General features: G+C 48.4%; 1 protein-coding gene across 1 annotated transcript in view; it reads left to right on the forward strand.

Moving 5' to 3' along the window:
- The first annotated feature begins 311 nt into the window (after positions 1 to 311).
- KIF17 (kinesin family member 17) overlaps positions 312 to 16,733 on the forward strand; it is a 22,585-nt gene continuing 6,163 nt past the window's right edge. The window contains exons 1-13 of the mRNA XM_019474707.1: positions 312 to 542; positions 1,730 to 1,876; positions 2,284 to 2,385; positions 4,901 to 5,090; positions 8,562 to 9,014; positions 10,099 to 10,196; positions 10,875 to 11,022; positions 12,095 to 12,183; positions 12,312 to 12,436; positions 14,486 to 14,717; positions 15,663 to 15,921; positions 16,192 to 16,259; positions 16,380 to 16,500. Coding sequence (XP_019330252.1) covers positions 312 to 542; positions 1,730 to 1,876; positions 2,284 to 2,385; positions 4,901 to 5,090; positions 8,562 to 9,014; positions 10,099 to 10,196; positions 10,875 to 11,022; positions 12,095 to 12,183; positions 12,312 to 12,436; positions 14,486 to 14,717; positions 15,663 to 15,921; positions 16,192 to 16,259; positions 16,380 to 16,500 — 2,263 coding nt within the window. The remainder of the gene's footprint in view (positions 543 to 1,729; positions 1,877 to 2,283; positions 2,386 to 4,900; positions 5,091 to 8,561; positions 9,015 to 10,098; positions 10,197 to 10,874; positions 11,023 to 12,094; positions 12,184 to 12,311; positions 12,437 to 14,485; positions 14,718 to 15,662; positions 15,922 to 16,191; positions 16,260 to 16,379; positions 16,501 to 16,733) is intronic.

Consider the following 16,733-nt stretch of genomic DNA (forward strand, 5'->3'; position numbering starts at 1 on the left):
TGCCCTAGTTCCCCCTCAGACTTGTTCCAAGCGTCCCCCTTTCCTTTCATCCCCCCCGAGCTTTTCTCTTCCTTAGTCTCCCCTTCTCCCCCAGCCGTTTTGCGGCCCTCCTGGCTCTCCTTCCTCATGCCAAATTGCGGGGGGGGTCCTTCCCCTCAGTGCCCCCAGCGAGCTGTGAGTGCTTCGCCCCACTGAGGGGTGCAGGCCCCGGGGTCAGGCTTGCCCCAGCCTTCCCACAGGCCTACCCAGGCCCCGATGCCCCCCCAGCCCTGCCAAGTGAGTGCGCGTGGGGTTGAGCTGAGCCTTGACAAATGGCCTCGGAGGCAGTGAAGGTGATCGTGCGCTGCCGGCCCATGAACGAGCGTGAGAAGGCTCTCGGCTGCAAGGCGGTTGTCAGCATGGAGAGCGCGCGGGGCCAGTGCTTCCTCCAAAACCCCGCTGCTGCTGGCGAGCCCCCAAAGCAGTTCACCTTCGATGGGGCGTACTACCAGGAGCACAACACGGAGCAGATCTACAATGAGATCGCCTACCCACTCGTGGAGGTGAGTGGTGCCTGAAGCAAGCCAGACACAGCCAGCACGTAGCCTGGGACGTGGATTGAGGAGTTTTACGTGGGCAGGCGATCCCTAAGTGGAACTGATTTATGGACAGAAACGGCCCTGTCCGCTGTTTCGAGTGGCTTAGCTGCAACCCTGGGGTGCAGAGGAGGGCAAAACAACGTCCCGGCAGTAGGCTGGGAAATTGGGAAGAAAAAAAACGTTTTCAGCAGCCAGCGGAGCACTGAGGATAGAACTACATTTAATTGTTTTAGGCGGATGTTTATATGAAAGATGAACCCCCCTGAGCAGGCCCTAGAGATGGTAGCTGGACAGAAACTGCAGTGGAAAGTGATGTGAGGAGAAGGGGGACAAACAAGACTCCTGATGATTTTAGGGACATTTTTACTGTCAAGCAAGAAACCTTAGAGAAGACAGGGAACCTCAGCCTGTTCTAGACTGGCAAAGTGAGAGGGGATATGTTTGTTTCCTTGTTAACACATCAGCATGGTAAGCAGCTAGGGTGAGAAAGGAACCAATTACACAAAAAAACTCCAACCCCCCAGAAAAGCCAATTTTGTTAGAAGAAGAAACAGGGATAAAATGGCTAGTGGTATTTTTAAGATAGAAGTTCATGAGAACAAGCAGGGTCTGAGAGAGTAGGTTATTAGATTAATAGGGTTTTTAAGTTATTATTTTACTTAAACCTTAAGAAATCCAAATATCTTCTGTTCCTACCATGCTTCTCTGAAACAGGGACAAGTGAAAGTGAGGCCTTCTTTCAGCCAGCTTTCCAAGAGAAAATTACTCTAACCTAGAGACCGACCTTTTGGCCACCCTGCAGTCAACTAGCATTCTAGTTGTCTCTCTGGGTTTCATAAGATTTTTCTGCCCTATGACAAAAATATTCTGGTCTTCTAAGCGTTGTCAACTGCCCTTCCACTTTTCAACACCTGCATTTCTTCAAGTTTTCCATTTTTGAGAGAAAACCATCAATTTATATGCTAGTAGAATGCTTTCTTTTATTATTATACTCTGATGGCATATGAAGATCAAGCAGCTGTTTGATGTTTACTTCTAGCTCTTCCTTTAAAATACACTTTACGAGGTGGGATTGAATCTGGACGACATACTTCCTGTTATGCAAAGGGTGAGGGTAATGGCTATTTTATCTGGTTTTCCTCCATTTCCAGGGTGTCACTGAAGGTTACAACGGCACCATATTTGCCTACGGCCAGACTGGCAGCGGGAAGTCATTCACCATGCAGGGAATCGTGGATCCTTCTACACAGAAAGGCATAATACCCAGGGCATTTGAACACATTTTTGAGAGCGTACAGGTAGGTGTGTAACGATGTGAGAGAGATCCTGTTGTAAGATTGTGTGATATCGAGAAAGATGATTTTTTTGTGTCATACCCCCAGGACTGAGTGCCGATTGCACTCGGGAGCAAGAATGGGGACAGGCTTTTGGGTATGCTGCCTCTCATCCTAAAGCTGAGGCCCGTGTATAGTCAGATGAACTGCACCCTCGTCTCTGCTGACTTTATGGACTCGCACTTGAGACGTTTAAGGACCGCAAGTCCCTATAGCGAGTGTGTTGAGTAGTTACACCTGGGAATGCCAGGAGAGATTTGATGAAGTGCTGATGGGAGGTGGGCACCCAGCTGGCACTGAGGATCTACGTGGGCTGCCTACTCGCCTTCATTTTGAGAACCTTACCCGAAAATCGTCCCTGTTTTGTGCAGTGTGCCGAAAATGCCAAGTTCTTGGTGAGAGCTTCCTACCTGGAGATTTACAATGAAGACATACGAGACCTTCTAGGAGCTGACACCAAGCAGAAGCTGGAGGTGAGGCGAAGTCAATGTGTCTTAATCAGGAAGTGCTTTAATTTGCTCAGATAAGTGTTATTACATATGCCTTGCAGAAGTGCAATAATACGCTCTGTCAGAAGCTGAACGCCAGAATATTAAGATATAGTGATGAATATGGAAGCCAAGAGGAGATTTTGAGGGACGTTAGTGAAAATTTAGTAGCAGAAGGAACAGGATCCAGTCCCATGTGTCCTGCTTGATAGGGGCCGGTAGCTTAGCAGAAGGTGCCTGAAAATCATTACTGGACGAGGATGGAATAAAGTGCTCATGGGGCAATTTCTTCCTAGTCCGCTTCATCTCACGGCTGTCTCTAAAGCGGGAGGATTCCGTGCCTTATAAATGTTTAATCTGATCCAGTGTAGCTGTGGATGATCTCATTACCTGTCTAAAACAAGAAAGGCTGATCCTTTTTTGAGGGGACAGAGCAGATATTACTCCCCATGGGAACATATGGGGAAGGCGGGCGGTTTCCAGGAACACAGGAGGGTAAACTTCCCTGAAATCCTAAACAGGGGGCTGATTTTTATAAAATTTACCTCTTGGTGGCTTTGCAGATCTTTTTGCACGTATTCCTGGAGGAAGCTGCAAATCTCCTGTCCTAATTTACTTCCCTGCAGGACTGCCCTTGTGAAGAAAACCGAGGCACTAGCACCATCTGCCGCACAGACGCGCCGAGATGGTGACAGACCCAAACTGCCTCACGGGGCAGATGTTTTTTTAACAGGCTCCTGGCTTTCAGGGAGGCAAAACCCTCTCCGCTCCACGTTCCAAGCATGCTTGGCATGTGCGTATGGAGAGCGAGGGGTGGGAGAAGGGGACTCGCTGTTTCAGAAGGCGCTTGTTGCGGTTTCCCATCCTTTGTTCCACATCAGCAGTGACACCGGTTTCCATGACGACTGCAGTTGGCACTGGGAGGGCAGGAGTTGGGCAGACCAGTTTCCAGGGTAACACCATCACACTGGTGACAGCCGCTGCCTGTTGCTGCCTCCACCGAGTAATTAAGGGAGGCATGTCCTGCGGAGACCGAAACCCCGGGCTGACCTACTGCTTTCTTCTGTGTCCCCCAATTCTCCAAAATCCCATTTCTGTTTGTTCCTTTGCCTTTCAGCGTCAGTGACTTTAGTGACTCTGAAGCCCACAGTCGCCTCCTGTGGTATGAAACCCGGTGAAGAGCAGGTCTTACGGTGCCATCAGTCTGTCGTGGAGTTAAACAACAGCCATGTCCTCGGTTGGGTGTTCCTCAGGGACTCTGCAGCACCCTCACATACAGCCGGGCCAGCCGCGGGGTTCTCCTGTAGCACAGGCAAAAGTCACGGTGTATGAACAGTCTGGCTGTGATTCTGTAACTGGATTCACCCTGAGCAGTCACGGCTTTAGAACAAGGCTAAAATCCTTTAGTTTAGTTTTCAGCCAGTTCTGCTCTGTTCTGTGGGGATTTTTTAAAAGCAAATGCTCTATTTTACATTGCTTCTTGTGGCGCGTGCATCACTAAAGTATCTGAGGATCTTCTTTGGAAGTCACACTGCCAAATGCAGTGTCTATCACCCCATGACACTGAGTCATGACAGCCATATCTTGATATCCCAGCTGACACGATAAAGATAGAGTTTTGGTTGTGAACTCAGCAGATGTGGGGCGTAACATTGCTGCTGAAAATGAATGCAGCTCGTTTAAAATTCCCAGTGTGGAGGGAGCTTCGGAGGGGGCTGGTGTAGGAGTGCAGGGATCTCTCGATTGTTTTGTATTTTTTATGTAGGTTTGTTGGATCATTCAAGATTTTGAACACTTCAATCATTTATTAGCACGCTGGATGAAATTTTTCTTCTGCATGATTGATAATTGCTGAAAAGATGCTGTTAGGTATTTACCACTCCGTCTCTATCCAGGTGCCTGAAGAGGATTTTAGAGCATCTTAAAAATGAACTAATCTGGAGGAAAAATTATTATAGTCCGCCTGCGCATGATGGGTGTGACTTTGGGAATTTTGTCAGGGAGATCAAGACGCCCTCTCAGAGCGGAGGGGTTCAGCAAAGCACTGGTAACAATATCTGTGACTATTGAATCTGTGCTTTGATTTTTAAAAAGCTCTCTATGACTGAAGAGATACTGGAGCCTTTGCCATAATAGGTGAAAAATATTTCAGTTCTTATTTTAAAATATGCAGCTTAGTAACAGGGGAGGTAGAAGGCGGCTCGGCGCAGGTTTCTTGTGGCCTGGGAGATGTCTGAATCAATCAGCAAACTTCTAACTTTAATTCTTTCTGCCTGCAGAGCCAGGAAGGTGGTTCCCCCTTTTTGTGTGGTTTTATTTCTCCTTCAGAAATACTAAAGCTTTTTGGTGGCAGCCAGATAACATTTTTGCCGTACTGCAGTTTAATTTCTCCACATGCAAAACTCGCGTAGCCCTCAAGCTTCTGGACAGTTTCCAGCGCACCTTCCCGTAGTCTCGGTGCGTCTTGTTCTAACCTGTCTTGCGTTGTCCCTGTCTGCAGCTGAAGGAGCACCCAGAGAAAGGGGTGTACGTGAAGGGGCTGTCTCTGCACGCAGTGCATAGCGTGGTCCAGTGCGAGCGGATCATGGAGACAGGCTGGAGAAACCGAGCAGTGGGTTACACCCTCATGAATAAGGACTCTTCCCGCTCCCACTCCATCTTTACTGTCAATATGGAAATCTACACCGTAGGTAGGTAGCTGGATGTCCTGCGTTAGGCCTGGGCCTAGCAGAGCGCAGAATCTGTGCGGTCTGACCGGTCATCCCGCAGCAAAACATAGATCCTAAATGATTTTAGGTCCAGTAGAAATCAGAATTGTGCCCTGACATGGACATTCTTCACAGTGTGAAATGGCTGAGTATTCAAAGTCTTTTTTTTCCTTGATTCCCCCTTAGGAGAGAAATGTCTTACACTCAAACTGGGAACATATTTAATTCTCCTTCCATTTCTTTTATCTTCCAAAACCTTTATTTCCAGCAAAGGGTGCTAAATCTCACAGCCCATAAAATGGCTTGGAGTTCAGGCGTTGTACAGCCTGGAGAAACTTATTATCTGTCTTGTCTGACCTCCTTTACAATGCAAGTCAGATCATTTCACCCAACAATTCCTTCGTTGAGCTTAATCATGGGGCGCATCTTTTAAGCAAACAGCTAATCTGGCTTTAAAGATGGAATAAAAGAATCCCTTAATAATGTTTTAGTGACTAATTTTCCTTTCTCAAGTATCTCATTTCCATTGGCGTTTCTTTAGCTGATAAAGCTGCCTCGCTGGGTCTGAACGCGTACCTCGAAAGGGTTTTTCTCTGGGACTAAGAAAGGAATTGGTCTCCTATATTCTGCCTAGTCCTTGACCCCGGCTGAGGCTGTGAACAGCTTGGCTTTGTTTTCTTCAGCTGTTTCAGTCATGGGGAAAGTTACACAAATGTCTTCCTAAACTGTGGTTCCAGATGTTGGTGACAGTGTTTTCCTCTGTCCAAAATGGTGTGTGTGTGTGTGTGATTTTTGGAATTTCTCAACTAGCACAGCTGGTGGGTGCTAATCCTTGCATTATGTGGGTCCATAAAATTCCAACTTTAATCCTAACAAGGAAAAGAAGTATTTACTCTCCTCTTTTGTGTTCCAGATGGGTGCAGGGCTCTTAATCTAGCCTGCAACAATTTCTCTGATTTAAAGCTTTGAAAACTTGTTTTATAGAACAGAGTGGCAGGTGGGGAAACCTGCAGTTTTGGCAGTTAAATGGAAGACAGCTGGAATATTTGAGGAGAAAGCTGAGGGTTCTGGCACAATCCCCGTAACTGGATGGTTCTGCTAGGGTAATCATTAGTTGAAATAGTTAATGAAGTTGGTATTTATGTTGTCATCTTTAGGCTTCATGAAGAGGTGCACGGGGAAGTTCAAACTTACTTTCCAGTTGAGCCTGTAGTAAATTATAATTTACAGGGAGCTGATATTTTAAAGGATCTCTTTGCAATTATGTAGACTAAAATTACTCTTTTTTTTAAGTAACAGATTCAGGAATTATGGCACATACCAGGCCCTCTGGCTGCAGATGTTTGAAATGCACAAGTTGTCATCAGTATTTTTACCGTATTTAGAGTAGCAGATGTTTTATTCCTTTACGTTGTGCTTAGGGATTGATTTGTTAATGAGAAAGACGTCGTAGATTTGGCCAGTGCTTATGCCACCAGCACTGGCTGAAGGGCTGTAGGAGAATTAGACAGGCAAGACTTTTGGGCTACTGCAGGCATTTTAGCAAGAGTCTGGGGACCTTGTTACACCATGGAAATGAAACCGCTAAGCTCCAAGATTGAAACAAACAGCCTCGTGGGTAAAAGGACTGGCAGGAACCAAAACAACTTCTTAATTGCCTGTCAGTGTTTACATAAACAGAGGGAAGGAGGGAAAGGGTTAGAAAACCTACCTTTTGTGACTGTCCACTCACCCCAGCTCTCAGAAAGGATAGTGAGAGGGTGCTCTATTTAAGCTCCATCTGGTTGGTTTTTTTTCCCCAATCCTCCCATGTCTTGACATGCCAGAAGGATCTGGGGTGAAACAACAAGTTTGCTCTGCAGCAAATGTTAAGTTCCGCAGTTAACAATCTGTTGCTGTAACTGGGGGAAATATCCTGGGGCAATAGATTTTAGATTTTTTTGTTTACCTGTGAACTTTTAACTTTCCCCCATGCATCATATTATTTGTTGCTCATGTTTAGGTATTATCCACAGCCCTAAAGCTTAACTCTGACTAAATTGAAGGGTAGGTTTTGCAGAAGTCTGTCTAGAAAAGGGCGGACTCGGTTAAAACCTTGATGTTCTTTTTGCTTGGAGCACTAAAGGAGCTCTTCCCTTGAACTTGGCTTGTAATCGTGAGGGATGATTGGGACGTGGACACCCGAGAGTATGGTCCGGTGCTTAGGACAGTAGTCTGTGATTTGGGAATGTGTGTCCAAGTCTTTGCTCTGCACGAGGCTGGGAAAGTTAAGTAGCCAGCGAAACCGAGGGGTTCCTAAAGCGACCGAATGCACTCTCTCTTAGTCACAGGGGATTTGTGTCATCATGTTAATCCGGCCTCAAAATGCAGATATTATATGCGTGAGGTGTGCGTCCAGGTAGCTGGGGAGCTAGCTGTTAACTTCAGCTCAGATTTTCTCTTGCCTTAAAGCGGTATGTTGGGAATGGTACCAGCTCCCTGGGTCTGACTCCTCACTCGCTGAGATCCAGCTCCTCATCCAGGTGGTTCGGGCTGAGTGCAGTCCCGATTTCTTGTAGTTTTCCCATTTCTTGCCTGCGTTCCTTCATTTTACTTTCTCACTGAGAATGTCATGAGTTGAGGAGGAACAGATGCTGCCGAGCATGCCTGTGTGCTGAGTCACGGCGCAGTTTTACAGCTATCTGGGCGAGAGGGGAGATCTGCTGGGCTTCTTGAACGTTCAAGCCAGATGGTGGACCTTGATGGTATCTGATAGAATGTGCTTTTTCTTTTGAAGCATGGCAAGAAACCTTGAATACGTCCATTGATTAGGGTAGGTTGGATTCCAGTCTTGAGAAAAGCTGTAGTTTGGGAGTTCATGGAAAAACTGTTTCCCAACGTAGTGTCTACTCCAGCCTTTCCACGGTAGTTTGTAGAGGTAACCCTCCTGCTTGTCTCTCCACGTCACGCAGGTGTTCAGGGAGCCTGCTCTTTTTGCCTGTGCACTCCAACTAGCCCTGCTCCGGTTGCCGCCCGTTGACTCCTCATTTCATGCTTCCTCCCTTCTTTCTCTCCAATTGTCAGACATTGTTTAACTTTGTGAAACAATCTGAGGAGGAAAAAAGTTGTATAAACTCATGGTCTGACCTTGTTACTTGCAGAGGGCTTTGTGTGAAATTCTAAACACTGTGGGAATATGTGTGTGGGGGGTGTGTGTGTGTGTGTTCAGAGCTCACTAGGAGAGTAAGAACGGGTATGAATTCCTACTGTGCAGGATCTTGTTCAGGAAAGCGCTACAACATGTAGTTCTAAGATTAAGTAGGTATTTATTTACTTAAGGGAGTCAGGGCCCGGGCCCAAATGCAGACAAAGAACAGGGCTTGAACTGGAAGGTAATGCCAAGAGAGTCCTATTTCTTGACTGTTAAGATGCTTCCTCTTAAGAAGAGCCTAACCCGGAATTATTTTCTTGCAGATGAGCAGGGGCAGGACCACCTTAGGGCCGCAAAACTCAATTTAGTGGATCTGGCAGGAAGCGAGAGACAGTCAAAAACCGGAGCCACGGGGGAGCGGCTCAAAGAGGCCACCAAAATCAACCTCTCCCTCTCAGCTCTGGGCAACGTCATCTCGGCCCTGGTCGACAGCAGGTGTAAGCACATCCCCTACCGAGACTCAAAGCTGACCAGGCTGCTGCAAGACTCCCTCGGAGGGAATACCAAGACGCTGATGGTAGCATGCTTATCTCCAGCTGATAACAACTATGATGAAAGCCTCAGCACTTTGCGCTATGCTAATCGAGCAAAAAATATCAAGAACAAGCCCTGTATCAACGAGGACCCCAAGGATGCTCTGCTGAGGGAGTATCAGGAGGAGATTAAGAAGCTGAAGGCCATTCTAGCTGAACAGATGAGTGCGAATAACTTGTCAGGTAGGAGAGCCCTTAGTGGTGCCAGAGGTGTTTTATCTTTGACAGAAAAAAAGAGGTTTTTACACGTAAAATGCTCACTGGATTTAACCTCAACCTGTCCCTTACCTGTTGGAGGAAGAGTTCTCCATTCTGGTAATGGACTTTTCCTTCACTGTTGCCAAATTGACCTTATGCCACTGGTAAAGATCATCTCGGTTATCCAGTATTTTCAATAACGACAAATTCTGTTAGAAAATGCTGACGTGATTCAAATCCTTCATGGTTCTTCATCATTCTGGCTAGAATTTGTTCAGTCACAGAAGAGGGGTTTCAGCTGGCAGAGCAAAAATGAGCTGCTAAAGAAATAATAATGTAAAATTCTTTATTAAATATATGTTTTCAAATTTAGCATTCAGCCCCTGTTCTCCTACACTGTGAATTTTTGACACTACAAGAAGAGTTTTGCCCTGCTGATGGCACTGCTTACGGAGAGCAGCACTGTCCTCTCTTTGAGGATTCAGCCCAGCCTCAGCAGGCTCGCTCTTTGCTATGAAGTAGGAGTAGCAAATGTGGGAACCAGTGGGTAAGAGCAGTCTTTAGGGAGCTGATCACCTTTTGAGAATTATCCCCCAAAAAAGGGCAACTTCCAGCAGAGGAATAAAGCTGTAAGATTATTTTTTTTCTTCCCCCCCATTTCTGCCACCTTTCAGAAACAGCTGTGAAGAAAGAAGGCAATTTCCTTGCACCTTTCATCTCCTTCCCAGTGTCTTTTATCTCCCAAATCTGTTAGCATAGCCCTGGAAACAAGTCTCCTGTTATTCTGTGAAAGAGATCAGATTTCTATTTGCTCTCATATACCTGAAGCTTAAACCTCTTCCCCCCCCTGCCCGCTCAGCGCTGACTCCTTCTCTCCCCACACCTATGGAGTCCCAGGCCAGTGGGCGTTTTGGCAGCACAGATGCTGGCACACGAGCGCAGTTTAAAGGAGCGCGTGGATTGCGATGTTCTTTGCTGGCAGCCAGGTTCTTTGTTCTGTTTCCAGGCATTCTACAGACAATCCCACCCAGTAATTGTGAGTGATTTTTATTTCTGCTTTGCTTTGTAGGGCTTCTGCCTGCTGAGACTGCTCACCTGGAAGTGAAGCCAGCTCCCATCCTCAAACCCCAGTTAGATCTTGAAGCAGAGAAGCAGCTGATCAGAGAAGTAAGTCAGGAGGAGGTATCCCGTAGTGCCTTTGACTAAGGCTTGTGGGTTTTTATAATAATCGTTACAAATATGGTGTAGGGCTGTGTGGTTCAGCCTTTTCAGAACACTTCCTATTTTTTTGGTCCTTGGGCTTCTCCAATGGACAGAACGTGTGTTGATGGAGGCCTTATTTACAATGCCGCTTTCTCTCAGCATTGTTCCCTCCTCTCTGGAGGTGAATTGGAATGGATTCCCAAGAAGAATTTTTGAAGTACACGTAACAAGAAGAGGAAACTGCATGTGAAACTTAGACTCCTCCTGTCAGAGGAGGGAGAAATAGGGAGGAGAAAAGCAGTAGTCAAAGGTGTTAGGAACAGTACAGGGATGAAGATGAAGAGGGGATATGGAGCCAGGAGGAAGAATGAGGAGTTGGGGGCCAGAAGGAAATAAAACTCTCCCTTGCTCTTTACAAAGCTCCTTCCAGGGCACCACATCTGCCCAAGACAGCGGTTTCTAGGGCTGACTAGTCACCTTCCATCAACACTGTGTCGACTTAAATCCCAGAAAAAAATCAATGAATACAGGATGGTAAAGTCTTATTGGGGTGGACATAAGATGTGACCTAGAATGGACCTAGATGTGACCTCGTGTACGGTCACAGGGCTGTTGCTTCAGGCTGCCTGCTGTGCCTTTCAGGAGTACGAAGAGAGGCTGGCCCGACTAAAGGCCAGCTACGAAGCGGAGCAGGCGTCCCGTGCCCGCCTTGAAGAGGACATCAGTAGCCTGAGGAATCACTACGACCTCAAGCTGTCTGCTCTCGAGGAGAACCTCAGGAAGGAAGCAGGTGTGGACGAGGCAGGTGGAGGGTGCGCAGTGCAGACTGAAGGTTCCCTGATGCTCTTAATGCGCTGGCGGGTTGGCTTTAGGCATGAGTAGACACAGACTGTTTTTGCAAAAGTGCAAAAGGGCTGGCCCTTTTGCAAAGCGGCGGCAACTGCTACTGCAGCAAGTGCTGCCTGGCAGCAACAGCAGTCCCTGCTCTCAACCGTCCCTTATCGACAGCAGGAGCGGTAACTCTGGCTCTCCTGGGCCGCTCATGAGACCCTCTGTCCCAGCTTTGTCCTCTTCCCTATTTCCCTGACTTCTTTTCCCCGTCAGGACCAGCCTGGCCCTACCCTGTAAGCCTTGAGGCGATGAAATGCGATTTTGTGAGTTTCTTCTGACTTAGCGCAGCGTTTCTCTCGAGCAGAGGTTTGAGCTGCAGAGATGACTGGTCTCGGCAGGCGCTGCTCTGTCTCGATCCGATTGGCTTTGCACAGCTCACGCCCAAGACAAGGCTGGCTGCGGCAGTCTCTTCCATCGCATGCAAATGTGATGCAGCCCTTGGTCTCCCGGTGGATTATCAACACCATCGCTTTGCTGGAGGGCGGATATTCCTCTCGCATACCTATAAATTGTTGCCAGCTATCCTCCTCGTTACTGCTTTTCATTTATACTTCCGCAGTGCCTCAGAGCATGTTTTGCAATGCGCTTACGCAACAGCATTTATTGTCCAATATTAATTCTTGAACCTATATTCTTCATTTTTGATGCTATCGCTTTCTAAGGTGAGAGGTTCTCTTTCCCCCCTCTGATTACAAACGTACACCCCCCTGGCCTCTGAAATAGATTGTGTGTGAACACGAGGACCCAGGCTCTCCCAACCCTGTAAAATCTGCGTTCCTTACCTGATACGCCCTCTGGGTCTTTGATGGCTTTTACTGACCAGCATAAGAAGCAAATAACGGACCTTTTCCTTCCAGACACATAGTTCTTAGCTTTTGGTGAAGACTTTGTGCGACGTTTTCACAGGTTTATGCTCTAGTTTTGCAGAGCTTGTTACTGACATCGTGGGTATTTCCTCTTTCACTCTTCAGCTGCCATGAGGACTGAAACTACTCCCGACGAGACACCCTTGCCTGAAGACTCTGTTGCTGCAGCCGATGAAGAGCCAACATCAGCCCAGGTACCCTTCAGGCTACTTTACCCCCCTGGGCTGAATAAACCCGAGTGGGTAGTGTTGTGCTTCATCTATCCCCGTACTCGCATTGCATCTTTTCAGAGCTGTGGCCTTCGGTTTCCTCTTGTCCTCAGGACCCAGCAGCGCCTCGGACTGTCCAAGACGCTGGTGGTGTGAGCAGGGGGAGCGCTGGAGCAGAGGTGGCTGTCACTGCTGAGGGGATTTCCGTGCCTGCAGACCAGCAGCAGGTGCTCGCCAGGTCAGTGACCACGCTGCTCCTGCTAACTGCCTCTTGTGCGTTGCTTACGACGCACACAGGCAAGAAGCAACCGTGTTCTTCCGTGGCATTACAACCGTCGAGCTTCAGCTGTGAGGTCAGCGCAGCACAAAACTAGGCAGACGCGTGTTCTTTACCCCAAAATTAACTTTGTCCTATTTGGGCAGATAAATAGCTGTGGCGTTCGACGATGCCAAGTGCCAGAATTATGATAAGAGAAAAATCTGGAGAGGTCTGTGTCAGCAGATGTGGATACAAAAAAGCGTGCTTTCCTGATAACAAATCCTGCCTAGATCCGTAGGCAGGGAAATCTTTTCCTTCTCTGGCTTTTTTCAGGTGTAATTTATGAGGAGTTTACAAAGTTGAGTCTGGCGGTCGCTGACAGAGCTTAAGTGCCCAAACGGGTTGTGGAGGCAGCCTCATTTTCCTCTTAAAAAAGGTTCTTGAAGGGCACTTAGAGTACAAGCGAGGCAGCAGGCCTTCCTGCTGCTCGCTGTGCGTGTGGATGGACGAGAGTGCGTCCTCCACGACTCTCCCTTGTCACTGAGGTCACTTTTGCCTCTTAACTCATGCATCTGACAACGTTTGCAAGACATCAGCCAGAACTGACATCAAAATTTCCCAATAATCACATTTTAGGGGCGGCATTAGACCCAGGGCCTGGAGCACAGGCCTGGGATGTTGCTGGGCTGTTTCAAAAATAGACGCTTTGAGCAAATTCTGCTGATTTCTCTCTCTCACTCCGTCGCGTGGAATTATATTAAAATTAGAAGCGCTCAACGTAAGATACATTGTGGATGAATGGAGTTTGATTCTGAAAAGTCTTGTGGTTTTTAACCAGTCTTTCAGCTTTACTGTGAGCTCCTGTGGCGCATGCTTGCTCTGTTGGGCCTCTCCCAGCTAAAAAAGGAGCTATTAAGAAATCTAGAACAGCAGCGTTCGTAATTTGCGGGCAATTCTGTCTATTAATGGAGAGATCTCCAAAGAAACCATGCGTTTTGACTATATATCAAATCTTAATATTGCAGCGTTCCTTTTTGTGACAAACAAGCGAAAAACGCTCTTCCAATTCCAGCGTTAAAATCAAAGTTCTCTGCAGATTAGGCGGGAGGGTTTGGTTCCGCAGGCACGGGGATTTTCAAAGCCGCCTGTTAAAAGCTTTACACATCAGGACGGCTGTGAGATCTCTGACACTTCGCTCGGCAGAGCGAGGATTCAAGCGCGCATTAGGCAAACGAAACCCAAGGCTACTTGGCGAGCGCAGTACGGTAGAATAGCAGGTCATCTCTGGTGGGGAACGAGCTCTTTCGGATGGGTTTAACGATAATTACGAGGCTGTTATCAGCGGAGGTTTTATCAGCAGTGGGATTTTCTCCAGTTTGAGCCAGCGCTGGCCAACCCGAGCTTTGTCTGCTCTGCAGACAAAGGGGACGGCTCTGGAGCACGGCTTTATTTCCGTGTCGGAGTGTGCGGGGCCGTGCGGCGTGGACATGAGACGAGCTCGATTTCAAATATGGGTCTGTGCCAGCGCTCAAGCAGAAACACTGAGATCACCCAAGTCATCAACCCTGGCTGATACTGCCCCGAAAAAGAAATTGTACTGTGGCTTCCAGCCGTATCACCCCCATATCCACCATTTAAAATATTTGTTGGCATAAATTTGGCACATTTTGTGCTTGCCTTGAGAGTCTTTCAAAACGAGAAATAAGAATTGAAATACGAATTCCACAAAACGGGGTTTTTAAAAAGAATTCTGTGAGCGTAGATGCAGATTTCCGGACATACTTGTTGACAAAGGTGCTCAGAACGACACGCGCTTTGCCTTGGGTCCGCAGGAGCGTCTGTGACAGAAACTGTTAGTAAAAGTGGAATTTGCCACGGTTACTCAGGGCAGCAAATCTCGTCAGAAATCACCGTTTTCTGCGCTGTGTCTTCCCAAGCGTGGCTCGGGCGAGGACCTGCGCCCTCCACGCTTACGCAGAGGGTGGTTCTTTGTGCCGCTGAGCTGAGAGAAGCGTTTGCCTTTTCCAGGCTGCAGATGCTAGAACGACAGGTGGTAGGGGGGGAACAGGCTGAAAACAAGGACCTCAAAGAAAAGCAGAAACGCCGGAAAAAATACGCGGCCGAGCGGAGGATGCAGCTGGTGGCCGCGCTGCAGCAGTCTGACGAGGACAGCAGTGATTGGGTTCTGCTGAACGTCTACGACTCCATCCAGGAGGAGGTTCGAGCCAAGAGCAAGCTTCTGGAGAAGGTGCAGAAGAAGGTGAGCAGCTCCCCCTTGTCCCTGCTGAAGATTTAGGGAGCATCTCTCTCCTCCTCTGCGTACCCGTTTCTTTAGGTTAAGGAGGCGTTTTAGGGCGGTATGTTTAAAGAATGGCTCTGGCTGTGTGAAATCCTTCACGCGTGCGCCCGCATTAGTACCTATGTCTGTATTTTGACGAAATACGGGATGCGGCAGCCCTCAGGGCGGTGGATGAAGTTGTTGAAACCCCAAACCTCACCCGTTTTAGAGGCCGCTCTCCTTATCGTGCGGGACGCTGGCCAGAGGGTGACGGCTGGTGACGGGAGAGGGTGCGACTCCCTCTGCTGACCCACGCGATCTATTGCACAGTTTCCTCCCGTTCTGATCGCCCCAGGTATCACACCTGGGTTCCTGGGAGACACTGCGCCGTGAAAAGTTTTTGGGGAAGGGGGGAATGAAATATATAAAAGCAACGCCGTTAAATTTTAGGCACGCTTGAAAAATCAGTTTCGCTCTGATGAGATGAGGCAGAATCAGAGGAGCTTAAAGAAAAAAAAAATCATCTCTGTGTGTGTGTGTGCAGTCCTAAATCTGCACGTTAAGAACTTGCTTTATTTCTGTATTTAGGTTATCAAAGAAATATTGCACCTTTTTCATCGAAGTTAGGAGCTCCCAAGAGTTCGTTAGCACTGGGCGCAGACCACACCAGTAAGATTAACGTAAGGTCCATTCAGAGACTCGGCACTTCGGAGAAACGCGAGAAATCTTTCATTGAAACGGGCGTGGAATAATCTCTCCGCACAAATCTCATCCTAATTCTTAGTTATAAATTAGAAATCCTCTCAAACGCTGAGGGTTTTGTGTGTGTCTTTCCATCCCTCTGCCCGACAAATTCCTGTAACTCACAGCAACCATCGGTCTCTCTCCTTCGTAATCCCAACGACTGACTTTGTTTTCATGTCCCAGCTGCGGGCTGCCGAGACGGAGATCAAAGATCTGCAGTCGGAATTTGAGCTGGAAAAGATCGATTACCTCGGCACCATCCGCCGCCTGGAGCGAGACCTGATGCTCTTCCAGCAGCTGCTGGATCAGGTGCAGTCCCTCGTCCGGCGTGACTGCAACTACAGCAATCTGGAGAAGGTCAAGCGCGAATCCGTCTGGGATGAGGAAGCCGGCTGCTGGAAAATTCCAGAGCCTGTCATTGAAAAAACCCGCCTGCCCGCAGGTAAGAGGAGCGCCTGGATGATGTCGCCGGCACGCGGCTGCTTCTGGGCTCGGCAGATCACTTCTGGGCTGCGTCCGCTTCTAAAATCTTCCCCGTCTATAAAGTTTGAATAATAACGTCATCTAATGCGAAGCGCGGTACGGATCCTTCCGGAATCTCTGTGAGCCCAGTGGTCGGTGACCGGAGCGGTGTTGGGGATCGGGGAGCGCGGTCAGGAGAGCGTTAAGTGTTTTAGAGACAACGACCCTTTAACGCCGTCTCTTCTCGCAGCAGTTCCAGCACTGCCACAGCCCAAACCTGCCCGAAAGAGCCCTTTGGCCGAGAGCGGAGAGCTAACGGTACGGTGCATTTCTCCTCCGTTTTGTGTCGTATTTTACTGATTTTTGCCGTATTTCTAAGCCGTAACCCGAGGGCTAGCGCGGAGTCCGGCGCTGCTGACGGCGTTTTCCCGCTTCCAGCCCGAGGAAGACCGCTACAAGCTGGTGCTGAACAGGAGTGACAGTGAGACCGTCGCCAGCAACTACTTCCGACCCACGCGGGCCAGCTGGATCCTCCTCCCCGACCCAACCACGAACCGAGGTAAACCCGCCTTTTCCCGTGTTCCGCCGGCGTTCACCTCAGTTTTCCTCATTTTTTAGGGGTTTTTTTTTGGTTTGTTTGTTTGAGGGAGCGCTTTTTTGCCTCGGCTCCCTCGCCCTCAGCGGGGATTTTTCGCAGGACGAGGCCCGTGTCCGGCGTCCAGCGAGGACGCCTGCCCACCGCGGGTCCCTTCCTCTCCTCTTTCAGCTCCCCCGGGGCCGGCGGGGGCTCCC

The sequence above is a fragment of the Aptenodytes forsteri genome, unplaced genomic scaffold, assembly GCF_000699145.1.
Source record: "Aptenodytes forsteri isolate BGI_AS27 unplaced genomic scaffold, ASM69914v1 Scaffold61, whole genome shotgun sequence".
In the NCBI taxonomy this organism is placed as follows: Eukaryota; Metazoa; Chordata; class Aves; order Sphenisciformes; family Spheniscidae; genus Aptenodytes; species Aptenodytes forsteri.